This window comes from Pseudophryne corroboree, chromosome 7, assembly GCF_028390025.1.
Source record: "Pseudophryne corroboree isolate aPseCor3 chromosome 7, aPseCor3.hap2, whole genome shotgun sequence".
Lineage (NCBI taxonomy): Eukaryota > Metazoa > Chordata > Amphibia > Anura > Myobatrachidae > Pseudophryne > Pseudophryne corroboree.
In genome coordinates this window covers 5,273,968-5,300,103 of record NC_086450.1, presented here as the reverse complement: position 1 = coordinate 5,300,103, position 26,136 = coordinate 5,273,968, and the positions used below count along the sequence as shown (strand labels likewise).

Here is a 26,136-nt window from a genome sequence, read left to right as displayed (position 1 = left end):
TCTCCCCTGGGCTATAAGAGTAGTTAGCTCTCCACTGGGCTGTAAGAGTAGGGAGCTCTCCCCTGGGCTGTAAGAGTAAGGAGCTCTCCCCTGGGCTATAAGAGTAGTTAGCTCTCCACTGGGCTGTAAGAGTAGGGACCTCTCCCCTGGGCTGTAAGAGTAGGGAGCTCTCCCCTGTGTTGTAAGAGTAGGGAGCTCTCCCCTGGTCTGTAAGAGTAGGGAGCTCTCCCCTGGGCTGTAAGAGTAGGGAGCTCTCCCCTGGGCTGTAAGAGTAGGGAGCTCTCCCCTGGGCTGTAAGAGTAGGGAGCTCTCCCCTGGGCTGTAATAGTAGGGACCTCTCCCCTGGGCTGTAAGAGTAGGGACCTCTCCACTGGGCTGTAAGAGTAGGGACCTCTCCCCTGGGCTGTAAGAGTAGGGACCTCTCCCCTGGGCTGTAAGAGTAGGGAGCTCTCCCCTGGGCTGTAAGAGTAAGGAGCTCTCCCCTGGGCTATAAGAGTAGTTAGCTCTCCACTGGGCTGTAAGAGTAGGGACCTCTCCCCTGGGCTGTAAGAGTAGGGAGCTCTCCCCTGTGTTGTAAGAGTAGGGAGCTCTCCCCTGGTCTGTAAGAGTAGGGAGCTCTCCCCTGGGCTGTAAGAGTAGGGACCTCTCCCCTGGGCTGTAAGAGTAGGGAGCTCTCCCCTGGGCTGTAAGAGTAGGGAGCTCTCCCCTGGGCTGTAAGAGTAGGGAGCTCTCCCCTGGGCTGTAATAGTAGGGACCTCTCCCCTGGGCTGTAAGAGTAGGGACCTCTCCACTGGGCTGTAAGAGTAGGGACCTCTCCCCTGGGCTGTAAGAGTAGGGACCTCTCCCCTGGGCTGTAAGAGTAGGGACCTCTCCCCTGGGCTGTAAGAGTAGGGAGCTCTCCCCTGGGCTGTAAGAGTAGGGACCTCTCCCCTGGACTGTAAGAGTAGGGAGCTCTTTCCTGGGCTGTAAGAGTAGAGAGCTCTCCCCTGGGCTGTAAGAGTAGGGACCTCTCCCCTGGGCTGTAAGAGTAGGGAGCTCCCCCCTGTGTTGTAAGAGTAGGGAGCACTCCCCTGGGCTGTAAGAGTAGGGAGCTCTCCCCTGGGCTGTAAGAGTAGGGAGCTCTCCCCTGTTTTGTAAGAGTAGGGAGCTCTCCCCTGGGCTGTAAGAGTAGGGAGCTCTCCCCTGGGCTGTAAGAGTAGGGAGCTCTCCCCTGGGCTGTAAGAGTAGGGACCTCTCCCCTGGGCTGTAAGAGTAGGGAGCTCTCCCCTGGGCTGTAAGAGTAAGGACCTCTCGCCTGGGTTGTAAGAGTAGGGAGCTCTCCCCTGGGCTGTTAGAGTAAGGAGCTCTCCCCTGGGCTGTAAGAGTAGGGTGCGCTCCCCTGGGCTGTAAGAGTAGGGAGCTCTCCCCTGGGCTGTAAGAGTAGGGAGCACTCCCCTGGGCTGTAAGAGTAAGGAGCTCTCCCCTGTGTTGTAAGAGTAGGGAGCGCTCTGCTGGGCTGTAAGAGTAGGGAGCGCACACCTGGACTGTAAGAGTAGGGCACGCTCCCCTGGGCTGTAAGAGTAAGGAGCGCTCCCCATGGCTGTAAGAGTAGGGAGCTCTCCCCTAGGCTGTAAGAGTAGGGAGCTCTCCCCTGGGCTGTAAGAGTAGGGAGCTGTCCCCTGTCTTGTAAGAGTAGGGAGCCTCCCCTGGGCTGTAAGAGTGGGGAGCTGTCCCCTGTGTTGTAAGAGTAGGGAGCTCTCCCCTAGGCTGTAAGAGTAGGGAGCTCTCCCCTAAGCTGTAAGAGTAGGGAGCTCTCCCTCTGGGCTGTAAGAGTAGGGAGCACTCCCCTGGGCTGTAAGAGTAGGGAGCTCTCCCCTGTGTTGAAAGAGTAGTGAGCGCTCCCCTGGGCTGTAAGAGTAGGGAGCTCTCCCCTGGGCTGTAAGAGTAGGGAGCTCTCCCCTGGGCTGTAAGAGTAGGGAGCTCTCCCCTGGGCTGTAAGAGTAGGGAGCGCTCCACTGGGCTGTAAGAGTAGGGAGTGCTCCCCTGGGCTGTAAGAGTAGGGAGCGCTCCCCTGGGCTGTAAGAGTTGGGAGCACTCCCCTGTGTTGGAAGAGTAGGGAGCGCTCCCCTGGTCTGTAAGAGTAGGGACCTCTCCCCTGGGCTGTAAGAGAAGGGACCTCTCCCCTGGGCTGTAAGAGTAGGGAGCTCTCCACTGGGCTGTAAGAGTAGGGAGCTCTCCCCTGTGTTGTAAGAGTAGGGAGCTCTCCCCTGGGCTGTAAGAGTAAGGAGCTCTCCCCTGGGCTATAAGAGTAGTTAGCTCTCCACTGGGCTGTAAGAGTAGGGAGCTCTCCCCTGGGCTGTAAGAGTAAGGAGCTCTCCCCTGGGCTATAAGAGTAGTTAGCTCTCCACTGGGCTGTAAGAGTAGGGACCTCTCCCCTGGGCTGTAAGAGTAGGGAGCTCTCCCCTGTGTTGTAAGAGTAGGGAGCTCTCCCCTGGGCTGTAAGAGTAGGGACCTCTCCCCTGGGCTGTAAGAGTAGGGAGCTCTCCCCTGGGCTGTAAGAGTAGGGAGCTCTCCCCTGGGCTGTAATAGTAGGGACCTCTCCCCTGGGCTGTAAGAGTATGGAGCTCTCCACTGGGCTGTAAGAGTAGGGACCTCTCCCCTCGGCTGTAAGAGTAGGGACCTCTCCCCTGGGCTGTAAGAGTAGGGACCTCTCCCCTGGGCTGTAAGAGTAGGGACCTCTCCCCTGGGCTGTAAGAGTAGGGACCTCTCCCCCGGGCTGTAAGAGTAGGGAGCTCTCCCCTGGGCTGTAAGAGTAGGGACCTCTCCCCTGGGCTGTAAGAGTAGGGAGCTCTTTCCTGGGCTGTAAGAGTAGAGAGCTCTCCCCTGGGCTGTAAGAGTAGGGACCTCTCCCCTGGGCTGTAAGAGTAGGGAGCTCCCCCCTGTGTTGTAAGAGTAGGGAGCACTCCCCTGGGCTGTAAGAGTAGGGAGCTCTCCCCTGGGCTGTAAGAGTAGGGAGCTCTCCCCTGTTTTGTAAGAGTAGGGAGCTCTCCCATGGGCTGTAAGAGTAGGGAGCTCTCCCCTGTGTTGTAAGAGTAGGGAGCGCTCTGCTGGGCTGTAAGAGTAGGGAGCGCACACCTGGACTGTAAGAGTAGGGCACGCTCCCCTGGGCTGTAAGAGTAAGGAGCGCTCCCCTGGGCTGTAAGAGTAGGGAGCTCTCCACTAGGCTGTAAGAGTAGGGAGCCTCCCCTGGGCTGTAAGAGTGGGGAGCTGTCCCCTGTGTTGTAAGAGTAGGGAGCTCTCCCCTAGGCTGTAAGAGTAGGGAGCTCTCCCCTAAGCTGTAAGAGTAGGGAGCTCTCCCTCTGGGCTGTAAGAGTAGGGAGCACTCCCCTGGGCTGTAAGAGTAGGGAGCTCTCCCCTGTGTTGAAAGAGTAGGGAGCGCTCCCCTGGGCTGTAAGAGTAGGGAGCTCTCCCCTGGGCTGTAAGAGTAGGGAGCTCTCCCCTGGGCTGTAAGAGTAGGGAGCTCTCCCCTGGGCTGTAAGAGTAGGGAGCTCTCCCCTGTGTTGAAAGAGTAGGGAGCGCTCCCCTGGGCTGTAAGAGTAGGGAGCTCTCCCCTGGGCTGTAAGAGTAGGGAGCTCTCCCCTGGGCTGTAAGAGTAGGGAGCGCTCCACTGGGCTGTAAGAGTAGGGAGTGCTCCCCTGGGCTGTAAGAGTAGGGAGCGCTCCCCTGGGCTGTAAGAGTTGGGAGCACTCCCCTGTGTTGGAAGAGTAGGGAGCGCTCCCCTGGGCTGTAAGAGTAGGGAGCTCTCCCCTGGGCTGGAAGATTGGGTAGCAGACACCCTTGTGCTCTACAGTCAGCAGAATGTCATTTATAGGGATAGCGCATAGCACATACATGGTGGCAGGTCCTGAATAAAGTGTATGTTTTATTTTTACATGTAGTGTATTATTGGACATACATGTATAGGCACAAAGCATCACATTGGTTACATGTAGTGTATTATTGGACATACATGTATAGGCACAAAGCATCACATTGGTTACATGTAGTGTATTATTGGACATACATGTATAGGCACAAAGCATCACATTGGTTACATGTAGTGTATTATTGGACATACATGTATAGGCACAAAGCATCACATTGGTTACATGTAGTGTATTATTGGACATACATGTATAGGCACAAAGCATCACATTGGTTACATGTAGTGTATTATTGGACATACATGTATAGGCACAAAGCATCACATTGGTTACATGTAGTGTATTATTGGACATACATGTATAGGCACAAAGCATCACATTGGTTACATGTAGTGTATTATTGGACATACATGTATAGGCACAAAGCATCACATTGGTTACATGTAGTGTATTATTGGACATACATGTATAGGCACAAAGCATCACATTGGTTACATGTAGCAGAATATATATTATTGCTGGAGGACGACTAAAGCTACTGTATAATAAGGGAAAATGTTTGTTATAACTATATGTAAAACCCCATCTGATCGTGATGACAATGACAAATCATGTTTATAACCTTTATTTTCTGGCAGTAATATCACTGTATCTCGCACACTAGCCTCACAGAGAAATCCAAGCGCTGAAGGTAGGTACACACTAGGCGATGTGCTCTATGAGCGACGTCGCTTTGTGTTTCCACTCCCGGGCCGTGCGCTCGGCGGCAGTGCATACACACTGAGCGATATGACAACCATATTACTCAGTGATGTCACGCCGTGGCCGGCCTGTGCAGGCAGCTCTTGGATGACAGTCCAAATTGAGCGGCATGCACGGCCGACAGCGAGGGTTGTTGTTGACCTCGCATCGCTCGTCGTCGACGGCATACACACTTGCCGAGAAAGTGAACAACGTCGCTCAGGAAGGCTGAAAATGAGTGACGTCGTTCATTTTCTCGCCAAGGGTGTATGCACCATGAGTGTGGTGACAGATCTCCGAGGGTTTGGCTGAGCCTGAAACTTGCTAAACCTGGGCATATGCTATACAATTATCTGTCAGATCTGACTGGTTGGAACTTGGAATGAACACCTGCTAATGGATGAGAGCAAACGACAATCGACCATTTGCTCCCAAACACTGGAAAATTGACAAAACCTTTCGTTCATACAATTGGTTAAATTGGTTTTGTCCATACTTTATAATCCATCTGGAACCTGCACCAAATCCAGGATTCCTGCATAGCTACCATTGGCCCAAACCTCTCCGCGAATCTGAGTGTTTTATATATTGGCCAGGCTGGGAAATGCAACAGTGAGACAAAAACGGAACTCTGAATAAACACTGTGACAGCCGCTGACCTATGTATGACATCCACCAATCCCGGATAGAAAGACGGATTTGTTTTCAATTTTTTATTAATTTTAGCACATAATGTTTTATGCATCTACATTCCAAAACTGTAATTGGAAGTTCAGTAGCTCAGGGTTGTGTCAGACAGGTGGATTGAACCGGTCATACGAGACAGATTAAGCTCAGAAAACATGGGCCCTCATTCCGAGTTGTTCGCTTGCTAGCTGCTTTTAGCAGCAGTGTAAACGCTAGGCCGCCGCCCTCTGGGAGTGTATCTTATCTTAGCAGAAGTACGAACGAAAGGATCGCAGCGCTGCTGCAAAAAAAGATTGTGTAGTTTCAGAGTAGCTAGAGACTTACTTCTAGCTAGCGATCACTTCAGACTATTTAGTTCCTGTTTTGACGTCACGAACATGCCCTGCGTTCGGCCAGCCACGCCTACGTTTTTCCAGCCACTCCTGCGTTTTTATCTGGCACGCCTGTGTTTTTTCACACACTCCCCGAAAACGGTCAGTTACCTCCCAGAAACACCCACTTCCTGTCAATCACTCTGCGGCCAGCAGTGCAATTGAAAAGCGTCGCTAGACCCTGTGTGAAACTGCATCGTTTGTTGTGAAAGTACATCGCGCGTGCGCATTGCGTCCCGTACGCAAGCGCAGAAGTGCCACTTTTTAGCCTGATCGCTGCGCTGCGAACAACGGCAGCTAGCGATCAACTCGGAATGACCCCCATGGCGTGCAGCAGTTTCAGAGCCTAGCTACACCAATGTGATGGGTAGCAGCATTATTATATAACAAAGGCTTTGTAGCTGGAAAATAACTTGTCAAAGCACCTGTGTAACACAACCCTCAATATCAGCTATACTGCAGAGTAGTGACAATGGACTGCTACTTATGCATCGAAACACCAACGCTGGAATCCTGTCCGCAGCAGGAACACTGGCGTCTAATCCCGACAGGACTCGGGATCCCGGCGTCTTAATACCGACGGACGGAACCCCGATCCTTCTTTCAGCAGGGAGTTAGGTTTAGGCATTAGGAGGGGGTTAGGGTTGGGGTTCAGCAGTGGCGGATCCAGGGGGGGGGGCACTCGGGCCCGTGCCCCCCTGTCGTTTGTGGCCTCCGTCCCCCGTCCCTTCGTCCGTCCCCCGTCCCTCCGTCATCGTTCCCCCGGCGCCGCACAGGGAGATGACAGGCGCCCGCTGAAATTGTGTTACCAGCGGGCGCCCGTCTCCCTGCACAGCGGCAGCCGGAGGCAGGAGCTCAGTACTGAGCTCCTGACTCCGGCGCTGTCACTGTGCGGCGTGCGCTATGGGAGAGACGTCAGTCATGACGTCTCTCTCATAGTGCTGAGGAGAGGACGCCAGGAGGAGGAGGACTGCAGAGGTCTGGAAGCGGGAACGGGGCTTGGTAAGTATGTTGTGTTTTCTCTTCCTGCGGTGTCATCTACTGGGCCAAACTACGGGGGCGGGGGACATTACTACTGGGGGCATCAACAAGGGGCATTACTACAGGGGGGGGCATTATTACTGGGGGAGCATCTACTGGGGGCATTACTACTGGGGGGCATCAACAAGGGACATTACTACTGGGTGGAGGGGCATTACTACTAGGGGCATTATTACTGGGGGAGCATCTACTGGGGCATTACTACTGGGGGGCATCAACAAGGGGCATTACTACTGGGGCAAACTACTGGGGGCATTATTACTGGGGGGCATCTACTGGGGGCATTACTATTGGGGGGGTCATCTATTAGGGGCATAACTACTGGGGGCAGCTACTGGGGGACATTTTTAATGGGGGCCATCTACTGGGGGCATTTTTACTGGGGGGCATCTACTGGGGGCATTACTACTGGGGGCTCATCTATTGGGGGCAACCTCCTAGGGGGCATTACTACTGGTGGCAAACTACTGGAGGACATTATTACTGGGGGGCATCTACTGGGGGACATTATTACTGGGGGGCATCTACTGGGGGCAAACTACTGGGGGACATTATTACTGGGGGCCAACTACAAAGGGGCTAACTACTGGGGGCATACTACAGGAGGGCATTACTACTGGCGGCGTAACTACAGGGGCATTACTACTGGCCGCGTAACTACAGGGACATTACTACTGGCGGCGTAACTACAGGGGCATTACTACTGGGGGCATACTACAGGAGGGCATTACTACTGGGGGCATACTACAGGAGGGCATTACTACTGGCGGCGTAACTACAGGGGCATTACTACTGGGGGCATACTACAGGAGGGCATTACTACTGGCCGCGTAACTACAGGGGCATTACTACTGGCAGCGTAACTACAGGGGCATTACTACTGGGGGCAAACTACAGGGGCATTACTACTTGGGGGCTAAACTACAGGGGGGGCAAACTACTGGGGGCATAACTACAGGGACCAAACTACTGGAGGATAACTACAGGGGCCAAACTACAATGGGGCAAACTACAGGGGGGCATTACCACTGGGAGGCTAAACTAAAGGGGGGGTAAACTACTGGGGTCATAACTGCAGGGGCATTACCACTGGGGGCATAACTACTAGGGCGCTAAATGACTGGGGGCATTACTACAGGCAACATTACTACTAGGGGCAATACGGGCATTGCATAAGGGGCACCACTACTATGGGGTCTATATAAGGGGCACTACCAGTACAGTGGACACTGCATAATGAGCGCTACAACTGTAGGCATTGTATAAGAAGCCACCTCACATGCACCGAAGCCGCACGCAAATGTACTTGCCCCTTCCATGGTGCCCCCCCCTATCATTTTCTTCTGGATCCGCCCCTGGGGTTCAGGGCTTGGAAGGTTAGGGTTAGGTACCAGGGAAGGAGGGTTGGGGTTCAGGGATGGGAAGGTTAGAGTTAGGGTTCAGGGATGGGAAGGTTAGGGTTCAGGGATGGGAAGGTTAGGGTTAGGTACCAGGGAAGGAGGGTTAGGGTTCAGGGATGGGAAGGTTAGGGTTCAGGGATGGGAAGGTTAGGGTTAGGGTTCGGGGATTGGAAGATTAGGGTTCAGGGATTGGAAGGTTAGGGTTCAGGGATGGGAGGGTTAGGGTTCAGGGATGGGAAGGTTAGGGTTCGGGGATGGGAAGGTTAGGGTTCAGGGACGGGAAGGTTAGGGTTAGGTACCAGGGAAGGAGGGTTTGGGTTCAGGGATGGGAAGGTTAGGGTTCAGGGATGGGAAGGTTAGGGTTAGGGTTCGGGGATTGGAAGGTTAGGGTTCAGGGATTGGAAGGTTAGGGTTCAGGGATGGGAGGGTTAGGGTTCAGGGATGGGAAGGTTAGGGTTAGGGTTCGGGGATGGGAAGGTTAGGGTTCAGGGATGGGAAGGTTAGGGTTAGGTACCAGGGAAGGAGGGTTTGGGTTCAGGGATGGGAAGGTTAGGATTCAGGGATGGGAAGGTTAGGGTTCAGGGATGGGAAGGTTAGGGTTAGGGTATGGGGGTGGAAGGGCTAGGGTTCAGGGATGGGAAGGTTAGGGTTCCGGGATGGGAAGGTTAGGGTTCAGGGATGGGAGGGTTAGGGTCCAGGGATGCGAAGGTTAGGGTTCAGGGATGGGATGGTTAGGGTTCAGGGATGGGAAGGTTAGGGTTCAGGGATGGGAAGGTTAGGTACAGGGTTGGGAAGGTTAGGGTTCAGGGATGGGAAGGTTAGGGTTCAGGGATGGGAAGGTTAGGGTTAGGGTTCGGGGATGGGAAGGTTAGGATTCAGGGATGGGAAGGTTAGGGTTAGGTACCAGGGAAGGAGGGTTTGGGTTCCGGGATCGGAAGGTTAGGGTTCAGGGATGGAAAGGTTAGGGTTCAGGGATGGGAAGGCTAGGGTTAGGGTATGGGGATGGAAGGGCTAGGGTTCAGGGATTGGAAGGTTAGGGTTCAGGATTGGGTAGGTTAGGGTTAGGGTTCAGGGATTGGAAGGTTAGGGTTCAGGGTTGGGAAGGTTAGGGTTCAGGGATGGGAAGGTTAGGGTTCAGGGATGGGAAGGTTAGGGTTAGGGTTCGGGGATGGGAAGGTTAGGGTTCAGGGATGGGAAGGTTAGTGTTAGGGTTCGGGGATGGGAAGGTTAGGGTTCAGGGATGGGAAGGTTAGGGTTAGGTACCAGGAAAGGAGGGTTAGGGTTAGGCACCAAGCAGGGAGGGTTAGGGATAGGTAGGGAACAGGTGAGGATTAGGGGACTTAATGGGGGGCTGTTGGTATTCTGATGGATGGGATGCCTCTGTCGGGATTCTGACCGCCGACATCCTGTCAATCGGGAAATCATACTGAACCCGTCACACCAGGTGGAAGGTAGGAGACAGGACAAGCACTTACCGCCGACATAGATAAAGGTTGCATTGCCTTCGATGACGCGGTAGGGAGGAGGGTACATGACTTCCAGCTTGCAGACATACAGCCCCGTGTCCACTGCTTGTAGCCCGGAGATGTGGTAGGTCACGTTGTCTGGCCCTGGCACACCCAGGCACCGAATGACCTGGCCACTTGTAGCGGGCTCATAGTCATCTGTGTAGGAGAAAGAGCAGATCTTTGCCATGTGGTTCTTGGTTTTCCTCAGAAGGCTGGAATGCATCTCTTCTGCCTTCCTCCTCACCTTGTAGCCGCAGACCAGCGTGGCCTCTCCGTGCCTGCTGGCTACCACCACCTCTGGCTGCGTCACCTGGGCACCTGCGAAGGAGAAACATCAGCATGCGTCACCCATCACTAACCTACAGAACACTGTCACACATGGCGCGGACTTTGGTTAAATCTTGTGCACAGAGAGGTTTCAGGTGGTGTGCTCCTGTGATCAGAAATGGGCCGGGTACCAGGGAAGGAGGGTTGGGGTTTAGGGATGGGAAGGTTAGAGTTAGGGTTCAGGGATGGGAAGGTTAGGGTTCAGGGATGGGAAGGTTAGGGTTAGGTACCAGGGAAGGAGGGTTAGGGTTCAGGGATGGGAAGGTTAGGGTTCAGGGATGGGAAGGTTAGGGTTAGGGTTCGGGGATTGGAAGGTTAGGGTTCAGGGATTGGAAGGTTAGGGTTCAGGGATGGGAGGGTTAGGGTTCAGGGATGGGAAGGTTAGGGTTCGGGGATGGGAAGGTTAGGGTTCAGGGATGGGAAGGTTAGGGTTAGGTACAAGGGAAGGAGGGTTTGGGTTCAGGGATGGGAAGGTTAGCGTTCAGGGATGGGAAGGTTAGGGTTCAGGGATGGGAAGGTTAGGGTATGGGGATGGAAGGGCTAGGGTTCAGGGATGGGAAGGTTAGGGTTCCGGGATGGGAAGGTTACGGTTCAGGGATGGGAGGGTTAGGGTCCAGGGATGGGAAGGTTAGGGTTCAGGGATGGGAAGGTTAGGGTTAGGGTTCGGGGATTGGAAGGTTAGGGTACAGGTATTGGAAGGTTAGGGTTCAGGGATGGGAGGGTTAGGGTTCAGGGATGGGAAGGTTAGGGTTAGGGTTCGGGGATGGGAAGGTTAGGGTTCAGGGATGGGAAGGTTAGGGTTAGGCACCAGGGAAGGAGGGTTTGGGTTCAGGGATGGGAGGGTTGGAGTTCAGGGATGGGAAGGTTAGGGTTCAGGGATGGGAAGGTTAGGGTTAGGTACCAGGGAAGGAGGGTTAGGGTTCAGGGATGGGAAGGTTAGGGTTAGGGTTCGGGGATTGGAAGGTTAGGGTTCAGGGATTGGAAGGTTAGGGTTCAGGGATGGGAGGGTTAGGGTTCAGGGATGGGAAGGTTAGGGTTCGGGGATGGGAAGGTTAGGGTTCAGGGATGGGAAGGTTAGGGTTAGGTACAAGGGAAGGAGGGTTTGGGTTCAGGGATGGGAAGGTTAGGGTTCAGGGATGGGAAGGTTAGGGTTCAGGGATGGGAAGGTTAGGGTATGGGGATGGAAGGGCTAGGGTTCAGGGATGGGAAGGTTAGGGTTCCGGGATGGGAAGGTTACGGTTCAGGGATGGGAGGGTTAGGGTCCAGGGATGGGAAGGTTAGGGTTCAGGGATGGGAAGTTTAGGGTTAGGGTTCGGGGATTGGAAGGTTAGGGTTCAGGGATGGGAGGGTTAGGGTTCAGGGATGGGAAGGTTAGGGTTCGGGGATGGGAAGGTTAGGGTTCAGGGATGGGAAGGTTAGGGTTAGGTACCAGGGAAGGAGGGTTTGGGTTCAGGGATGGGAGGGTTAGGGTTCAGGGATGGGAAGGTTAGGATTCAGGGATTGGAGGGTTAGGGTATGGGGATGGAAGGGCTAGGGTTCAGGGATGGGAAGGTTAGGGTTCCGGGATGGGAAGGTTAGGGTTCAGGGATGGGAGGGTTAGGGTCCATGGATGGGAAGGTTAGGGTTCAGGGATGGGATGGTTAGGGTTCAGGGATGGGAAGGTTAGGGTTCAGGGATGGGAAGGTTAGGTTCAGGGTTGGGAAGGTTAGGGTTCAGGGATGGGAAGGTTAGGGTCCAGGGATGGGAAGGTTAGGGTTTGGGTTCGGGGATGGGAAGGTTAGGGTTCAGGGATGGGAAGGTTAGGGTTAGGCACCAGGGAAGGAGGGTTTGGGTTCAGGGATGGGAAGGTTAGTGTTCAGGGATGGGAAGGTTAGGGTTCAGGGATGGGAAGGTTAGGGTATGGGGATGGAAGGGCTAGGGTTCAGGGATGGGAAGGTTAGGGTTTAGGGATGGGAAGGTTAGGGTTAGGGTTCAGGGATGGGAAGGTTAGGGTTCAGGGTTGGGAAGGTTAGGGTTCAGGGATGGGAAGGTTAGGGTTCAGGGATGGGAAGGTTAGGGATAGTGTTCGGGGATGGGAAGGTTAGGGTTCAGGGATGGGAAGGTTAGGGTTAGGGTTCGGGGATGGGAAGGTTAGGGTTCAGGGATGGGAAGGTTAGGGTTCGGGGATGGGAAGGTTAGGGTTCAGGGATGGGAAGGTTAGGGTTAGGTACCAGGGAAGGAGGGTTAGGGTTAGGCACCAAGCAGGGAGGGTTAGGGATAGGGTAGGGAACAGGTGAGGATTAGGGGACTTAATGGGGGGCTGTTGGTATTCTGATGGATGGGATGCCTCTGTCGGGATTCTGACCGCCGACATCCTGTCAATCGGGAAATCATACTGAACCCGTCACACCAGGTGGAAGGTAGGAGACAGGACAAGCACTTACCGCCGACATAGATAAAGGTTGCACTGCCTTCGATGACGCGATAGGGAGGAGGGTACATGACTTCCAGCTTGCAGACATACAGCCCCGTGTCCTCTGCTTGTAGCCCGGAGATGTGGTAGGTCACGTTGTCTGGCCCTGGCACACCCAGGCACCGAATGACCTGGCCACTTGTAGCGGGCTCATAGTCATCTGTGTAGGAGAAAGAGCAGATCTTTGCCATGTGGTTCTTGGTTTTCCTCAGAAGGCTGGAATGCATCTCTTCTGCCTTCCTCCTCACCTTGTAGCCGCAGACCAGCGTGGCCTCTCCGTGCCTGCTGGCTACCACCACCTCTGGCTGCGTCACCTGGGCACCTGCGAAGGAGAAACATCAGCATGCGTCACCCATCGCTAACCTACAGAACACTGTCACACATGGCGCGGACTTTGGTTAAATCTTGCGCACAGAGAGGTTTCAGGTGGTGTGCTCCTGTGATCAGAAATGGGCCGGGTAAGAGGGGGGTAGGGCAGGAGGGGGGTAGGGCATGATGGGGGTAGGGCAGGAGGAGGGTATGGCAGGAGGGGCGTAGGGCAGGAGAGGCGTAGGGCAGGAGGGGGGGTAGGGCAGGAAGGGGGTAGGGCAGGAGGAGAGGAAGGGCAGGAGGGGAAAAAGGGAAGGAGGGTGTAGGGCAGGAGGGGGGAAGGCAGTAGGAGGGTAGGGCAGGAGGGGGGTAGAGAAGGAGGGGGTGGGGCAGGAGGGGGTAGGGCAGGAAGAGAGGAAGGGCAGGAGGGGGTAGGGCAGGAGGGGGGAAGGGCAGGAGAGGGATAGGGCAAGAGGGGGGAAGGGCAGGAGTGGGATAGGGCAGGAGGGGGGTAGGGCAAGAGGGGGGGTAGGGCAGGAGTGGGGTAGGGCAAGAGGGGGTAGGGCAGAAGGGGGTAGGGCAGAAGGGGGGTAGGGCAGAAGGGGGTAGGGCAGAAGGGGGGTAGGGCAGGAATGTGGTAGGGCAGGAGGGGAGTAGGGCAGGAGGGAAAGTAGGGCAGGAGGGGGGAAGGGCAGGAGGACGGTAGGGCAAGAGGGGCGTAGGGCAGGAAGGGGTAGGGCAGAATGGGGGTAGGGCAGGAGGGGAGTAGGACAGGAGGGAGGGTAGGGAAGGAGGGGGAAAGGGCAGGAGGGGGGAAGGTCAGGAGGGGGGAGGGCAGGAGGGGGTAGGGCAAGAGGGGGTAGGACAGGAAGGTGGTAGGGCAGGAGGGGAGTAGGGCAGGAGGGAGGGTAGGGCAGGAGGGGGGTAGGGCATTTGCTATCACTATTCTAATGTATTTGTGATCCCGGGGGACTAAGTGACTTCTATGGAAGAACAAAACTCATGTCCAAGCAGATTTTGTGGGGAGGTTAGGGGATATTTATCAAAGTCTAGAGAGAGATAAAGTACCGGCCAATCAGCTCCTAACTGCCATGCTACAGGCTGGATTTGAAAAATGACAGTTGGGAGCTGATTGGTTGGTACTTTATCTCCCTCCACTTTATCTCTCTCCAAGACTTAGTACATAGACCCTTTGGTGCTTTATCTCTCTCCATGCTTTGATAAATACCCTTCTTGATCATAATTATTAGTCATGATAGCACTTAATGACGGGAAATGTTATAGAAGTGACAATATTTCAAACATTAATCAGTCAAACGAATTGTCAGAGCCGTAACTAGGTGTGTGCAGAGGGGGCGCCGCACATAGCGCTGCAGGGTAGGGGGCGCCGCACATAGCGCTGCAGGGTAGGGGGCGCTGTTGGCGGCACTTCTCAAGTATCTGTTTTAATTACTTTCACTTGCAGCTTCCCCCCTTTTTGAAGCCCAGCATCTCCTGACTGCCCCTCTCTCCTGCCCCCTCCCCTTCTGTCACTAATACCTATACAGCATTCATGGACTTAACTTGAGATTTCTTTGTTATTCAATCACACTGTCCTTTATCCATTTTCTTGCAGTGTTCTATAAATGTGCGTGAGATAGATAGATAGATAGATAGATAGATAGATAGATAGATAGATAGATAGATAGATAGATAGATAGATAGATAGATATGAGATAAATAGTTAGATAGATATGAGACAGATAGATAGATAGATAGATAGATAGATAGATAGATAGATAGATAGATAGATAGATAGATAGATAGATATGAGATAGAGAGAGAGAGAGAGATAGATAGATAGATAGATAGATAGATAGATAGATAGATAGATAGATAGATAGATAGATAGATATGAGATAGATAGATAGATAGATAGATATGAGAGAGAGAGAGAGAGAGAGAGAGAGAGAGAGAGAGAGATAGAGATAGATAGATAGATAGATAGATAGAAAGATAGATAGATAGATAGATAGATAGATAGATAGATAGATAGATAGATAGATTGATTGATTGATTGATTGATTGATTGATTGATTGATTGATTGATATATATGAGAGAGAGATATATAGATAGAACGATAGATAGATAGATAGATAGATAGATAGATAGATAGATAGATAGATAGATAGATAGATAGATAGATAGATAGATAGATAGATGGTATCCGGACTCCAGGTCGACAGCACAAAGGTCGACACACCTTAGGTCGCCGCCAATTGGTCGACACACCTTAGGTCGACATGGACAAAAGGTCGACAGGAACAAGGTCGACATGAGTTTTTCACGATTTTTTTCTTTTTTTGAACCTTTTCATACTTAACGATCCACCTGGACTACGATTGGAATGGTAAAGTGTGCCGAGCGAAGCAGTAGCGGACCGAAGGCACCATGCCCGAAGCATGGCGAGCGAAGCGAGCCATGCGAGGGGACGGGGTACACTAATTGGGGTTCCCGGTCACTCTACGAAGAAAACGACACCAAAAAAACATAAAAAACTCATGTCGACCTTTTTCCATGTCGACCTTGTTCCTGTCGACCTTTTGTCCATGTCGACCTTTTGTCCATGTCGACCTAAGGTGTGTCGACCAATTGGCGTCGACCTAAGGTGTGTCGACCTTTGTGCTGTCGACCCTCAGTCCCAGACCCAGATAGAGATAGATAGATATGAGATAGATAGAGATAGATAGATATAGATAGATAGATAGATAGATAGATAGATAGATAGATAGATAGATAGATAGATAGATAGATAGATAGATAGATAGATAGATAGATTGCAGTTTCTCTGTTTCTTACATTACAATGTTATTGTCAAATCAGAAAATCACTAAACAGCAGACAGGTAAAAAAAAGCCACAACAATACAATAAATCTCTGCGTTGTGGGTTGTGACCCTCATCCTCTAATTCCACTTACCTTCCAACACACTGACACAGAACCAGGTGACAGCCACCGACACGCGCGTCAGCATTGTGTCCCAGAGACAATATCCAGAGTTCTGCCCCGTCAGCTGCAGCCGGCTTTGTGTCTGTATCCCTATATAGCGACCTCTGAGGTCGTCACGTCAGGACTCTAGGAAGTGGCGAGCCTCTGCGTCGGCTCAGCCTGTCTGCATTACATACGCTGAACTTGAGCCCCCAGGAAACGCGTGAGACCGCTGAGACTTTGATTAGATGCTTCAGGTCACACAGACGCAGGCATATATAACCTCAGATTCATAGACACTAACCATAAGGCGCTGAGTGCTCAGTGTTTTGGCTTTACGAGAAAGGAAGTGGTGGGATGAAGATAATACGTACTGCCATAACCACATCGATGGCTGAGAAACTCTGCGTGACCCAAACAGGCCCATCCGGCAGCGGGAAACAATGAGACTTCTCACATTACTTGTTCTAGGAACCCAATGTCATGCACAATATAGAGAGAGACATAAGAGGTATGTCATTATATACCGTGATATGTCATTATACCGTGGTATGTCATTATACCGTGGTATGTCATTGTACCGTGGTATGTCATTATATACCGTGATATGTCATTGTACCGTGGTATGTCATTATATACCGTGATATGTCATTATACCGTGGTATGTCATTATACCGTGGTATGTCATTGTACCGTGGTATGTCATTATATACCGTGATATGTCATTATACCATGGTATGTCATTATACCGTGATTGATATGTCATTATACCGTGGTATGTCATTATACCGTGATTGATATGTCATTATACCGTGGTATGTCATTATATACCGTGATATGTCATTATACCATGGTATGTCATTATACCGTGATTGATATGTCATTATACAGTGGTATGTCATTATACCGTGATATGTCATTATACCGTGGTAAGTCATTATACCGTGATATGTCATTATACCGTGATATGTCATTATACCGTGGTATGTCATTATACCGTGATATGTCATTATACCGTGGTATGTCATTATACCGTGGTATGTCATTATACCGTGATATGTCATTATACCGTGGTAAGTCATTATACCGTGATATGTCATTATACCGTGGTATGTCATTGCACCGTGGTATGTCATTGTACCGTGGTATGTCATTATACCGTGATATGTCATTATACCGTGATATGTCATTATACCGTGGTATGTCATTATACCGTGATTGATATGTCATTATACCGTGGTATGTCATTATATACCGTGATATGTCATTATACCATGGTATGTCATTATACCGTGATTGATATGTCATTATACAGTGGTATGTCATTATACCGTGATATGTCATTATACCGTGGTAAGTCATTATACCGTGATATGTCATTATACCGTGATATGTCATTATACCGTGGTATGTCATTATACCGTGATATGTCATTATACCGTGGTATGTCATTATACCGTGGTATGTCATTATACCGTGATATGTCATTATACTGTGGTAAGTCATTATACCGTGATATGTCATTATACCGTGGTATGTCATTGCACCGTGGTATGTCATTGTACCGTGGTATGTCATTATACCGTGATATGTCATTATACCGTGATATGTCATTATACCGTGGTATGTCATTATACCGTGATTGATATGTCATTATACCGTGGTATGTCATTATACCGTGATATGTCATTATACCGTGGTAAGTCATTATACCGTGATATGTCATTATACCGTGATATGTCATTATACCGTGGTATGTCATTATACCGTGATATGTCATTATACCGTGGTATGTCATTATACCGTGATATGTCATTATACCGTGGTATGTCATTATACCGTGATATGTCATTATACCGTAATATGTCATTATACCGTGGTATGTCATTATACCGTGGTATGTCATTATACCGTAATATGTCATTATACCGTGGTATGTCATTATACCGTGGTATGTCATTATACCGTGATATGTCATTATACCGTGGTATGTCATTATACCGTGATATGTCATTGTACCGTGGTATGTAATTGTACCGTGGTAAGTAATTATGCCGTGATATGTCATTATACCGTGGTATGTCATTATACCGTGGTATGTCATTATACCGTGGTATGTAATTGTACCGTGATATGTTATTATACCGTAATATGTCATTATACCGTGGTATGTCATTATACCGTAATATGTCATTATACCGTGGTATGTCATTATACTGTAATATGTCATTATACCGTGATATGTCATTATACCGTGGTATGTCATTATACCGTGATATGTCATTATACCGTAATATGTCATTATACCGTGGTATGTCATTATACCGTAATATGTCATTATACCGTGGTATGTCATTATACCGTGGTATGTCATTATACCGTGATATGTCATTATACCGTGGTATGTCATTATACCGTGATATGTCATTGTACCGTGGTATGTAATTGTACCGTGGTAAGTAATTATGCCGTGATATGTCATTATACCGTGGTATGTCATTATACCGTGGTATGTCATTGTACCATGGTATGTAATTGTACCGTGATATGTTATTATACCGTAATATGTCATTATACCGTGGTATGTCATTATACCGTAATATGTCATTATACCGTGGTATGTCATTATACTGTAATATGTCATTATACCGTGATATGTCATTATACCGTGGTATGTCATTATACCGTAATATGTCATTATACCGTGGTATGTCATTATACCGTGATATGTCATTATACCGTGGTATGTCATTATACCGTAATATGTCATTATACCGTGGTATGTCATTATACCGTGATATGTCATTATACCGTGGTATGTCATTATACCGTAATATGTCATTATACCGTGGTATGTCATTGTACCGTGGTATGTCTATCTCATTATACCGTGGTATGTCATTATCTTAGGGGCTGTGCTGCTGTCACTGTGTCCATCTAAGGGGCTGTACTGCTGTCACTGTGTCCATCTAAGGGGCTGTGCTGCTGTCACTGTGTCCATCTAAGGGGCTGTGCTGCTCTCACTGTGTCCATCTAAGGGGCTGTACTGCTGTCACTGTGTCCATCTAAGGGGCTGTGCTGCTGTCACTGTGTCCATCTAAGGGGCTGTGCTGCTGTCACTGTGTCCATCTGAGGGGCTGTGCTGCTGTCACTGTGTCCATCTAAGGGGCTGTGCTGCTGTCACTGTCCATATAAGGGGCTGTGCTGCTGTCACTGTGTCCATCTAAGGGGCAGTGCTGCTGTCACTGTGTCCATATAAGGGGCTGTGCTGCTGTCACTGTGTCCATCTAAGGGGCTGTACTGCTGTCACTGTGTCCATCTAAGGGGCTGTGCTGCTGTCACTGTGTCCATCTAAGGGACTGTGCTGCTGTCACTGTGTCCATCTAAGGGGCTGTGCTGCTGTCACTGTGTCCATCTAAGGGGCTGTGCTGTTGTCACTGTGTCCTTCTAAGGGGCTGTGCTGCCGTCAGTGTGTCCATAAGGGGCTGTGCTGCTGTCACTGTGTCCATCTAAGGGTCTGTGCTGTTGTCACTGTGTCCTTCTAAGGGGCTGTGCTGCCGTCAGTGTGTCCATAAGGGGCTGTGCTGCTGTCACTGTGTCCATCTAAGGGGCTGTGCTGCTGTCACTGTCCATATAAGGGGCTGTGCTGCTGTCACTGTGTCCATCTAAGGGGCAGTGCTGCTGTCACTGTGTACATCTAAGGGGCTGTGCTGCTGTCACTGTGTCCATCTAAGGGGCTGTACTGCTGTCACTGTGTCCATCTAAGGGGCTGTGCTGCTGTCACTGTGTCCATCTAAGGGGCTGTGCTGCTGTCACTGTGTCCATCTAAGGGGCTGTGCTGTTGTCACTGTGTCCTTCTAAGGGGCTGTGCTGCCGTCAGTGTGTCCATAAGGGGCTGTGCTGCTGTCACTGTGTCCATCTACGGGTCTGTGCAACTGTCACTGTGTCCATCTAAGGGGTTGTGCTGATGTCACTGTGTTCATCTAAGGGACTGTGCTGCTGTCACTGTGTCCATCTAAGGGGTTGTGCTGATGTCACTGTGTTCATCTAAGGGGCTGTGCTGCTGTCACTGTGTCCATGTAAGGGTCTGTGCTGCTGTCACTGTCCATCTAAGGGGCAGTGCTGCTTTCACTGTGTCCATCTGAGGGGCTGTGCTGCTGTCACTGTGTCCATGTAAGGGGCTGTGCTGCTGTCACTGTGTCCCATCTAAGGGGCTGTACCAGGGACGTGCAGTCAGGGGAGGCAGAGGAGGTAGGAGGCAGTGCCTCCCCTGTCATTCCTGACTAAAATAATACAAAGAAGATACTTATGACACATATTTTTTATATTATGTTAATTTTTTTAGATTGTAAATGGCTGTTTAAATACAATTGTGAGGCACCGAGAACGGTGCCTCCCACTGTGCATTGTAATCGTCCGGAAGCAGGGGGCGGGCAGGGGGTGGGGCCAAGCAAAGGGCTGTAAAAGCCCATTCAAACAAGTAATGGAAGCGGCACCTGCCCAAGTGCCGCAGAACAGCAGGGATATGCTTTCAGCCTATCTGAAAACACGCCCCTGTCACTGTAATTGGTCACTGGGCAGCAGCTGCAGCACTGACAGTGACTGCATCTGGCTGGCAGTGCTGTACGGGGCAAAGGACATGCATAGCAGTGGCAGCGTCTGAGTGCGGCTCTCCCCTCTCCTTCGTCTTCCGCCGGCTCTGTCCTCCCAGGCAGCAGCATAACCAGGTCAGGGACACTCTATCTATCTCTCTGCAGCTCTCCCCTCTCCTTCGTGTTCCACCGGCTCCTTCCTCCCAGGCAGCTGCATAACCAGATCTCTCTCTCTCCTTTTCCCCTCCTGTGGATTAGAACGAAGTTTGTAACTATAATTTTCATTTTTACAGGTACCCCTATTGGATTCTACATGGACAAGTGGACGTGACCGGCGTGGGATGTAGGTAAGTATGTGTGAGTGTGTAAGTGTGTTTTAATAAATTTTTACTTTCATGCTGTGTGTGTTGTGTTTTTATTTGGGTATTTTTGTTGTTGTAGAACTACAGGTACCAGCGAGCCCGTTATTTCCCCACATGCTGGTACTTGAGGTACTCCAAGTACCAGCAAGCGGGGGGAGGCTTGCTGGGCCTTGTAGTTCCACAACAAAAACCAATATTCATTTGTTTGACACACTTATGGCTATCAGCCCGGCACCCACCGCCCAGGGGTGCTGGGGACAGCCTCGGGCTTCAACCCAGGCCCTTGGGTGCATGGAGAGGGGGATCCCTTGATTTAAGGGGTCCCCACTCCTCTAGGGAACCCCAGCCAGGGGTGACTAGTTTGGGGTGGTAATGACACGGCCGCAGGGACCTACATAAATGTGTTCCCCGGCTGTGGCATTATCTCCCTGGCTAGGTAAGCCCGGTGCTGATTACAGGGGACCCCTACATTTTTGTCCCCCATATTTTTGGAACCAGGACCGGACTAAAAGCCCGGTGCTGGTTGTCTAAATACGGGGAACCACTGTCCAATTTTTTCACAGTATTTAAACAACCAGGACCGGCTCAAAGAGCCCGAGGCTGGTTATACTTAGGAGGGGGGACCTCACGCATTTTTTTTTTAACCCATTCAGACCCTTTTCCATTAAGTTAATTTAAGCCCTGGACAGCAAAATTGCATTCATGTCCTCCTCCCACTCCCTTCCCAGTCCCAAACACCATTTATTATTATTTTCTATAAAAATGTACAATATATTACAAGTATGATGAGCAGGCAGGCAGCGGGCATTGGCGGCATCGGACTGAGATGCAAATTAGTGGCGGAGGACTGGGTCAGTTGATGGTGGGCGAGTTTGTAAGCCATTGGCAGTGGCAGCGGGCATCGGCTCAGGGGCAGTAGCGGCCATTGGCTCGGCGGCGGATGGGTCATCGGCAGGATTCGGCAGACATTATGGCTGTAGTGCCTCACCAACCACTGACCTCACCGCACGCCACTGTGCTGTACTGCTGTCACTGTGTCCATCTAAGGGGCTGTGCTGCTGTCATTGTGTCCATCTAAGGGGCCGTGCTGCTGTCACTGTGTCCATGTAAGGGGCTGTGCTGCTGTCACTGTGTCCATCTAAGGGGCAGTACTGCTGTCACTGTGTCCATCTAAGGGGCTGTACTGCTGTCACTGTGTCCATATAAGGGGCTGTGCTGCTGTCACTGTGTCCATCTAAGGGACTGTACTGCTGTCACTGTGTCCATCTAAGGGGCAGTGCTGCTGTCACTGTGTCCATCTAAGGGGCTGTGCTGCTGTCACTGTGTCCATCTAAGGGGCTGTACTGCTGTCACTGTGTCCATATAAGGGGCTGTGCTGCTGTCACTGTGTCCATCTAAGGGGCTGTGCTGCTGTCACTGTGTCCATCTAAGGGGCTGTGCTGCTGTCACTGTGTCCATCTAAGGGGCTGTGCTGCTGTCACTGTGTCCATCTAAGGGGCTGTGCTGCTGTCACTGTGTCCATCTAAGGGGTTGTGCTGCTGTCACTGTGTCCATCTAAGGGGCTGTGCTGCTGTCACTGTGTCCATCTAAGGGGCTGTGCTGCTGTCACTGTGTCCATCTAAGGGGCTGTGCTGCTGTCACTGTGTCCATCTAAGGGGTTGTGCTGCTGTTACTGTATCCATCTAAGGGGCTGTGCTGCTGTCACTGTGTCCATCTAAGGGGCTGTGCTGCTGTCACTGTGTCCATGTAAGGGACTGTGCTGCTGTCACTGTGTGCATCTAAGGGGCTGTGCTGCTGTCACTGTGTCCATCTAAGGGGCTGTGCTGCTGTCACTGTGTCCATCTAAGGGGCTGTACTGCTGTCACTGTGTCCATATAAGGGGCTGTGCTGCTGTCACTGTGTCCATCTAAGGGGCTGTGCTGCTCTCACTGTGTCCATCTAAGGGACTGTACTGCTGTCACTGTGTCCATCTAAGGGGTTGTGCTGCTGTTACTGTGTCCATCTAAGGGGTTGTGCTGCTGTTACTGTGTCCATCTAAGGGGCTGTGCTGCGGTCACTGTGTCCATCTAAGGGGTTGTGCTGCTGTTACTGTGTCCATCTAAGGGGCTGTGCTGCTGTCACTGTGTCCATCTAAGGGGCTGTGCTGCTCTCACTGTGTCCATCTAAGGGGCTGTACTGCTGTCACTGTGTCCATCTAAGGGACTGTGCTGCTGTCACTGTGTCCATCTAAGGGGCTGTACTGCTGTCACTGTGTCCATCTAAGGGGCTGTGCTGCGGTCACTGTGTCCATCTAAGGGGCTGTGCTGCTGTCACTGTGTCCATCTAAGGGGCTGTGCTGCTCTCACTGTGTCCATCTAAGGGGCTGTACTGCTGTCACTGTGTCCATCTAAGGGACTGTGCTGCTGTCACTGTGTCCATCTAAGGGGCTGTACTGCTGTCACTGTGTCCATCTAAGGGACTGTGCTGCTGTCACTGTGTCCATCTAAGGGACTGTGCTGCTGTCACTGTGTCCATCTAAGGGGCTGTGCTGCTCTCACTGTGTCCATCTAAGGGGCTGTACTGCTGTCACTGTGTCCATCTAAGGGGCTGTACTGCTGTCACTGTGTCCATCTAAGGGACTGTGCTGCTCTCACTGTGTCCATCTAAGGGGCTGTGCTGCGGTCACTGTGTCCATCTAAGGGGCTGTGCTGCTGTCACTGTGTCCATCTAAGGGGTTGTGCTGCTGTTACTGTATCCATCTAAGGGACTGTACTGCTATCACTGTGTCCATCTATGGGACGTTACTGCTGTCACTATGTCCATCTAAGGGGCTGTGCTGCTGTCACTGTGTCCATCTAAGGGACTGTGCTGCTGTCACTGTGTCCATATAAGGGGCTGTGCTGCTGTCACTGTGTCCATCTAAGGGACTGTACTGCTGTCACTGTGTCCATCTAAGGGGCTGTGCTGCTGTCACTGTGTCCATCTAAGGGGCTGTGCTGCTGTCACTGTGTCCATCTAAGGGGCTGTACTGCTGTCACTGTGTCCATATAAGGGACTGTGCTGCTGTCACTGTGTCCATCTAAAGGACTGTGCTGCTGTCACTGTGTCCATCTAAGGGGCTGTGCTGCTGTCACTGTGTCCATCTAAGGGGCTGTGCTGCTGTCACTGTGTCCATGTAAGGGCTGTGCTGCTGTCACTGTGTCCATCTAAGGGGCTGTGCTGCTGTCACTGTGTCCATCTAAGGGACTGTGCTGCTGTCACTGTGTCCATCTAAGGGACTGTGCTGCTGTCACTGTGTCCATGTAAGGGGCTGTGCTGCTGTCACTGTGTCCATCTAAGGGGCTGTGCTGCTGTCACTGTGTCCATCTAAGGGACTGTACTGCTGTCACTGTGTCCATCTAAGGGACTGTGCTGCTGTCACTGTGTCCATCTAAGGGACTGTACTGCTGTCACTGTGTCCATCTAAGGGGCTGTGCTGCTGTCACTGTGTCCATCTAAGGGACTGTACTGCTGTCACTGTGTCCATCTAAGGGGCTGTGCTGCTGTCACTGTGTCCATCTAAGGGGCTGTGCTGCTGTCACTGTGTCCATCTAAAGGACTGTGCTGCTGTCACTGTGTCCATCTAAGGGGCTGTACTGCTGTCACTGTGTCCATCTAAGGGGCTGTGCTGCTGTCATTGTGTCCATCTAAGGGGCTGTGCTGCTGTCACTGTGTCCATCTAAGGGGCTGTGCTGCTGTCACTGTGTCCATCTGAGGGGCTGTGCTGCTGTCACTGTGTCCCATCTAAGGGACTGTACTGCTATCACTGTGTCCATCTAAGGGACTGTGCTGCTGTCACTGTGTCCATCTAAGGGGCTGTACTGCTGTCACTGTGTCCATCTAAGGGGCTGTGCTGCTGTCACTGTGTCCCATCTAAGGGACTGTACTGCTATCACTGTGTCCATCTAAGGGACTGTGCTGCTGTCACTGTGTCCATCTAAGGGACTGTACTGCTATCACTGTGTCCATCTAAGGGACTGTGCTGCTGTCACTGTGTCCATCTGAGGGACTGTGCTGCTATCACTGTGTCCATCTAAGGGACTGTACTGCTGTCACTGTGTCCATCTAAGGGACTGTGCTGCTATCACTGTGTCCATCTAAGGGACTGTACTGCTGTCACTGTGTCCATCTAAGGGACTGTGCTGCTGTCACTGTGTCCCATCTAAGGGACTGTACTGCTGTCACTGTGTCCATCTAAGGGACTGTACTGCTGTCACTGTGTCCATCTAAGGGACTGTGCTGCTGTCACTGTGTCCATCTAAGGGGCTGTGCTGCTGTCACTGTGTCCATCTAAGGGACGTTACTGCTGTCACTGTGTCCATCTAAGGGGCTGTGCTGCTGTCACTGTGTCCATCTAAGGGACGTTACTGCTGTCACTGTGTCCATCTAAGGGGCTGTACTGCTGTCACTGTGTCCATCTTAGGGGCTGTGCTGCTGTCACTGTGTCCATCTTAAGGGCTGTGCTGCTGTCACTGTGTCCATCTAAGGGGCTGTACTGCTGTCACTGTGTCCATCTTAGGGGCTGTGCTGCTGTCACTGTGTCCATCTTAAGGGCTGTGCTGCTGTCACTGTGTCCATCTAAGGGGCTGTGCTGCGGTCACTGTGTCCATCTAAGGGGCTGTACTGCTGTCACTGTGTCCATCTTAGGGGCTGTGCTGCTGTCACTGTGTCCATCTTAAGGGCTGTGCTGCTGTCACTGTGTCCATCTAAGGGGCTGTGCTGCTGTCACTGTGTCCATCTAAGGGGCTGTGCTGCTGTCACTGTGTCCATCTCAGGGGCTGTGCTGCTTTCACTGTGTCCATTTGAGGGGCTGTGCTGATGTCACTGTGTCCATCTGAGGGGCTGTGCTACTGTCACTGAATCCATCTAAGAGGCTGTGCTGCTGTCACTGTGTCCATCTGAGGGGCTGTGCTGCTGTCAATGTGTCCATCTGAGGGGCCGTGCTGCTGTCACTGTGTCCCATCTAAGGTGCCGTGCTGCTGTCACTGTGTCCATCTAAGGGGCTGTGCTGCCGTCACTGTGTCCATCTAAGGGGCTATGCTGCCGTCAATGTGTCCATGTAAGGGGCTATGCTGATGTCACTGTGTCCATCTGAGGGGCTGTGCTGCTGTCACTGTGTCCATCTAAGGGGCTGTGCTGCTGTCACTGTGTCCATCTAAGGGGCTGTGCTGCCGTTTAAATAGTGATGAGCGGATTCGGTTTTACTCGGTTTTACTCGGTTTTACTCGGTTCTCAAAACGGCATCTTATTGGCTCACGGATGTCACGTGTTTTGGATAGCCAATAAGATGCCGTTTTGAGAACCGAGTAAAACCGAGTAAAACCGAGTAAAACCGAACCTCGCTCATCTAAGGGGCTGTGCTGCTGTCACTGTGTCCATCTAAGGGGCTGTGCTGCTGTCACTGTGTCCATCTAAGGGGCTGTGCTGCTGTCACTGTGTACATCTAAGGGACCTTGCT

General features: G+C 51.5%; 1 protein-coding gene across 1 annotated transcript in view; it reads right to left on the bottom strand.

The window, feature by feature from the left end:
* CTLA4 (cytotoxic T-lymphocyte associated protein 4) overlaps positions 1–15,956 on the bottom strand; it is a 46,444-nt gene extending 30,488 nt beyond the window's left edge. The window contains exons 1-3 of the mRNA XM_063932161.1: positions 15,698–15,956; positions 12,401–12,751; positions 9,618–9,968 (exon numbers count right to left, since the gene is read on the bottom strand). Coding sequence (XP_063788231.1) covers positions 9,618–9,968; positions 12,401–12,751; positions 15,698–15,752 — 757 coding nt within the window. The 5' untranslated portion in view covers positions 15,753–15,956. The remainder of the gene's footprint in view (positions 1–9,617; positions 9,969–12,400; positions 12,752–15,697) is intronic.
* Between the last annotated feature and the right edge of the window lie 10,180 nt (positions 15,957–26,136).